The following is a 6,000-nucleotide window of genomic DNA, read 5'->3' on the forward strand; positions in this document are numbered from 1 at the left end:
TACAAGTGGCTGAAATGAGCTTCCTCCATAGGGTGGCCGGGCACTCCCTTAGAGATAGGGTGAGGAGCTAAGCCATCAGGGAGGGGCTCGGAGTAGAGCCGCTGCTCCTCCACATCGAGAGGAGCCAGTTGAGGAGGCCCGGGCATCTATACCGGATGCCTCCTGGACGCCTTCCTCGGGAGGTGTTCCAGGCACGTCCCACCGGGAGGAGGCCCAGGGGACGGCCCAGGACACGCTGGAGGGACTATGTCTCTTGGCTGGCCTGGGAATGCCTTGGGCTCCCCCCGGAGGAGCTGGAGGAAGTGTCTGTGGAGAGGGACGTCTGGGTGTCTCTGCTGAGTCTGCTGCCCCGCGACCCGGTCCCGGATAAGCTGAAGATGACGAGTACGAGCACAACTCTATTTAGGTCTGGCCCTTTCTAACACATGAAAGCGCCTCATACTAAACCACTGTAGTTGTGGTTGTATGTTTAAGGTTATTGTCTTGTTGGAAGGTGAACCTACACTCCAATCTGAAGTTTTTTTGCAGCAACTAACAGGTTCTCTTCAAGGATTGCCCTATATGTAGCATCATCCATCTCGCCAATTCTCTGCTGGGAAAAAAGCATTAACTAGGCTTGATGCTGCCACTACCATGTTTCATCATCAGCATTGTCTGTTGACTGTGATGTACAGTGTATGTCTATCACCCACACATAATGTTTTCAAATTATAAGAAATATTACTCATAGAATATTTCCTGCAGTTACAACAACACTTAACAATAGTGATCATAAACAGAGAGTATGGTGATCTTTGAGGCTGATTTTGTCCTTTTGTCCTTATTTAACTAACTTATTGGTAATGTTAGCAAACAACAACCTGCAATAGTTGGCGTCAATGGTTCCTGTTAGTTATTTTGTGGGTGATAAAAGTCTGAGAACCAGTGATTTGGAATTCAACCAGAGGCTTTTTTGATATGGCCAATATGGCTCAGCACCCAGGGCACCATTTCATTCAGGAGACAGCATCATTACTGATCAAATTTGGACTAAAACATTCTCTAGTAAAGATTCTTCAGTCACAGGTTTGATTTGTACAACCTTCACTCTGTTTGTAGACAATGTGATTTCTAAGTTTTCCTAAAACGTTCGCTGCAATCGGTTCTGCAAAAACCTTTTTCCAATGTCTCTAAGGTCAAAAATCAACTGTTTTCCCCCCACTGAACTTTACTGAGACATCAAACAGAGACCTCAGTCTGTTGCAGGTATGTTTTACAATTATTGACACTTCTTTTATTTATTTTTGATGTATTACATTTCAATGTTGTTTTAGATTCTGACTTTCAACTCTGGTACAGTCTTGGTTTGACATACACTGTATTTTATTGAGAAAACACATTAATATGGATCCGATAATGGTGGTTCCATCTTGTCTGAGTAGTGGCAATAATTTAATATTTAAACATGCAAACTGAATCTGGGTGTGATTTTACAAATGGAAAGCCATCCAAGACTAGAAAGTAAAACAAGTATGAAACATTTTAGCCAGTGAGAATGAGGGAACAAATGAAAAAGAAGATTAGGATTTTTTTTTACCTTGGCAGGTGAAGCAATGAACATGGAAGTGCGTGTTCTTGACACGCACCACCTCTCCACGACAAGCCTCCCGACAGCGCTCACACATGATTGGTGAATTTCCTCTGCTAGAGAGAGGAGAGCTGCTGCTGTTGTTGTGGTTTCCTCCATAGAGGCCTGACTGGTACTTAACTGGAGGGAAATAAGAAGAGAGGGATGGAATAAAAACATGCAACTTACTGTCATTTTCAGGTTGTTTCTTTCTTCTTTGTTTTAAATATTCTCAAGCACCTCAAAGTTTAATAAAAAGTGCAGAGCTTAAAAACAGAGGGTGCCTGATGTTTTTTATATAAGGCTGTTGTTTAATTAATTTGATTCAATTTATTTATATAGCACCAATTCAACCAATTCAATACTTCATTAAAAAGTCAGTTCAATCAAATCATACAGATTCCAAGTCAAGTACATGCATTCCAACTGATCCTATTGATAAAACAATGAAATCAAATTCAGTTTATTATTCAAACTGGAAAAGTTTTCTATCTAAGGACTTGCAGCATTCACTCTTTCAGAAAAATATTTTGCAGTGAATTAGGAACTAGCTTATCTGGTTCAACTTCAGAATCAAAGAATGGTATCTAAAGTTGCTCAGAAATTAAATTAGTAATACTGATATCCTATCTTTTCACTCAAAACAGAAATTCTTGAAAAGAAGCATTGTAGTTATATTAATAGGCTATGCAAACCTGCCACCAAAATGATCTACAGTGTGACGGGTAGTCATACAATAATCCTATGCATGGGTAGTTGGGTGTTTACAGAGAAAGGCAGCTTAGTGATTAGCTTTTTAACTAACAGTGTCAACTGAAAAGTCTGTTACTGTGAACAGGAGATCAGCAAGTCTTACAAGCTTTGATCACCATGTAGCAGGGAGAAATAAATGGGTGAAACGTGTCGGTTTTTAATGTTGTCTGAATTAAAGCACTTACAAGGTTACCTCAATCTCTGCAAGGTCAAATAACACAACAGAAAAGCAGCAAATTAATTCTATGCGATGGATTGATGCAAAGTAGGGTATACTTGTAAAGTGGAGGGAATTTGACAGCTGGTTTCTAAATGTTTAACAAATAAAAATGCATTTGTATTCAGCCCCCCTAAATCAATACTTTAAAGAACCATGTTTTATTACAATTAAAAAAGCAAGTCTCTTGGGGTATGTCTCTTACAAATTCTTCTCAACAAAATAGCTCAAGGTCAGTCAGATTAGATGGAGAGCATCTGTGAACATCAATTTCTAAGTCTCGCCACAGATTCTCAGTTGGATTTAGGTCTGGACTTTGACTTGGCCATTCTATCACGTGAACATGGTTTGATTTAAACTGCCTGACTGTATGTTTATGGTTGTAGCCCTGCTGGATGGTGAATATCTGCGCTTAATCGCAAGTCTTTTGCAGACTCTAACAGGTTTTCTTGGAGAATTGTTCTGTATTTAGTCCCTTCAGTATGTCCCTACTGAAGGGGTGGATCCCCATAGCATGATGCTGCCACCTCCATGTTTCATAGTGATGGTGTATGAGGATGACGTGCAGTGATATTTTTCCTGCCACACATTTTGTTTTGCATGTAGACCAAAAGTTAAAATTTTGGTCTCATTTCACCAGAGACCTTCCACATCTTTTTGTGTCCCCTACATAGTTTATGGCAAGTTATTGCACTTGCCTTTACTTAGGGGTATCAGAGTAAAAGGGGGGTGACTACAAATGCACATCACACTCTTGAGATTTGTATTCATGAAATAAATCAAACACTATGTATGATTTGTATTACTTCCACTTTTGTGTTGGTATTTAATGGGAAATCTCAGTACCACACATTTTAACCTTGCGGTATCATTGTCACAAAAAGTTCAAGTATGAACACTTGCACACTTACTGTTGTGCACAATGCACTGTGCAACAATCTGAGTTAGAAATTAAGCTCCATGCAATTTAGTTACAGTTAATGCTGCTGCATTATGCAATCACAGTAAACACAGTGTGCTGGCAGGTTAAGCTGATGACAACAGCAAAGGGGTGCACAGAGCACAAGCTGCGGGTGTGTGCATGTTTACAGGAGGGGGAAAAAAGGTAAAAGTAGGACAAAAATGTTTCCTCCAGAATGTGTGGGGCTGTGGGTGTGTATCACAGACGCTGGCTTTGGTTGCGCAGCCAGATGGCAGCACGAAGGTTGGAACAACAGACAGAGAAAGATCTGAGCCACCTGTGAACGACTGCAAAAGGAATGTGATATTTTTATATGTTTATTATTAGTAGCCTTAAATGTAGTTCTAGCTTCTGGAACTGATAAATGTGAGTACATATGTACAGCGGACGTGATCCACTCTTTTGTGATTTGCCTGGATACTGGTTCCAGTTTATTCACTGCTGCTCTCTGTTAAATGTCTTCAATGTCAGGCAAGGCTTTTTATTGTGCATCTTTTGACAGCGCCACTCTGACCATAACCTCATGACTTTGAAGTCTGGAAAGAAACCAATAAGCTCCAACATAGTGTGAGCCAAAGCAGTCAGCTAAAACATAACTCCAGTGATTTCTGATGGGTTCCAGTTTCATAGCAAGGTTCATATCCACCTGCTTTCCTGACAATGCTGCAGCTGAACCACTGAATCCACCTCAGTGCCTTTATAAGGTTTAAGACCCTCTAAGGAGCCAAAGAGCAGTAGCTACCTAAAAGATAGGTGCTGCTCTTTGCCTCAATGGATTGTTCCATGAAATCGGACCAGCTTCTCTGTTCCAGCTAAAGAAAAGCATCCCCACAGCATAGTGTTTCCATAAAAGCCAGACTTGTGGAGGACGCCATTTCTTGGTTGGTTAGCTGTATTAACTGAGATTAAATCACAATCAGATTGTATTTAGTAATTAGGTGCCCTCTGAAGTGATTGATTACACTATATTCCAGGGTACCAGAGTAAAAGGGTTGAACATACCCTTTTCATTCCACTTCACTAATGTGGTAAAATTCTAATATAACACATTGAGGTTTTATGAAGGTGCAGCTCTATCAGAGCCTTACGGGTAATAATGGTGTCAGGTAGATTTTCATTTTTTCAGTAAACACATTGTGGGATTTCATATTAATAACAGTAAAGACTTTATGCTGCCCCGTGTTTGGACAATTTTAACATGCTCTGACCAAAGATTTTGTCTTTGGACTATTATTAAAGACAGGAATATTTGTTCCCTTTATTATCTGATGAGCAGTCAGTCAGTTCCGATTCTTATCTGGATTTTCAGACAGCAATATCCCACAAAACACTAAGGATTAACTAATACAATTAAACTGTAATCAGTTAATTGGGCCAAATCGTTTCTACTCTCCATCCTCTCTGTTGATCGATAGTTCAACCAATATTTGTTACATGTCAGTAATCCACAGATAATGAAGCTTTTTCTAACCATATTGGCAAGAAATACATACTTCAGTATTAGACTAAAAGAATATTTCTGTCATGGAATTATTACACATCGCTCACCTTTTGTTGGTCCGCTCATCGTGCCAAGAGGAATCCCAGCAGCCTGTCTGCACAACTACAGTCGGTCCATATGACCACACGCTGTTTAACTCTCTTGGTCCGTGTCCGACTTAACCTGCTGTCCCTCCCCTCTCACTCTGCTTCAGTCTGGAGAGAGCTTTCCCCTACTCCTCCCTGGCAAGCGGATTACTGTCAGGCAGCAGAGCGCACCTCTCCTGCCTGCGTAAAGACAGCAAATTAAATGGAAACTGACGGCTCGCTGTTCATCAGGCCCCTCAGCTCCAGCGCTTCCCAACCAGACAAACTCCAGCAGCCCAGACGTCCATCCCGCTCAGTCCGATCAGCGTGCCTCTACAACCGGCTGCGTGCCCGAGCGTGCGCTCCTGCATCCAGGCTCAGTGCTGGATGGTGACTCGGGAGTTGTCAGTGACCCCCTCTTTGTCTATGGTGCGAGAGCGCCACGCAGCGTCAGAAAAACAAACTGCAACCTTTACTTTTGTTTACTTCGCTTTCCTCTTAATTTGCTGGTGTTAAACGTACCAATAAATAATTAACAAATAATTAAACAAAGGAACGAATCAATGTCAATGAATGAAAACAAATGTTTGAAAGAATGAAGATGTAAAATTATTAAATTCATTACTGAATTAATTTAAATAAATGCATGACAAAATATAAATGAATGAATAAATAAATGATTCCGTGAATGAATAAATGAAAGAAGGAACTAATAAATATACATAATTAGATTAAAGATTTTTACATAAATGAATGAATAAGGGCTGCATGGTTACCTTGCAGCAAGAAGGTCCTGGGTATGAATCTTTCTGCATGGAGTTTGCATTTTTTCCCTATGTATACGCGGGTTCAATCTGGTTGTGTGAGCTGTGTGTGTCTGTGATGAACTGGTGAGCT

The 6,000-nt window shown here is 40.6% G+C and overlaps 1 protein-coding gene across 7 annotated transcripts in view; it reads right to left on the reverse strand.

Annotated features, from left to right (window-relative positions):
- Positions 1-5,473, reverse strand: part of LOC124876658 (actin-binding LIM protein 3-like) — an 87,897-nt gene extending 82,424 nt beyond the window's left edge. For all 7 annotated transcript variants that reach the window (XR_007040348.1, XM_047379604.1, XM_047379605.1 and 4 more), the window contains exons 1-2: positions 5,086-5,473; positions 1,577-1,747 (exon numbers count right to left, since the gene is read on the reverse strand). Coding sequence is in view for 6 of the 7 variants with exons in the window: in XM_047379604.1 (XP_047235560.1) it covers positions 1,577-1,747; positions 5,086-5,104 (190 nt within the window). In the remaining variant the exon portion in view is untranslated. The remainder of the gene's footprint in view (positions 1-1,576; positions 1,748-5,085) is intronic.
- Between the last annotated feature and the right edge of the window lie 527 nt (positions 5,474-6,000).

Source organism: Girardinichthys multiradiatus, chromosome 11, assembly GCF_021462225.1.
Source record: "Girardinichthys multiradiatus isolate DD_20200921_A chromosome 11, DD_fGirMul_XY1, whole genome shotgun sequence".
Lineage (NCBI taxonomy): Eukaryota > Metazoa > Chordata > Actinopteri > Cyprinodontiformes > Goodeidae > Girardinichthys > Girardinichthys multiradiatus.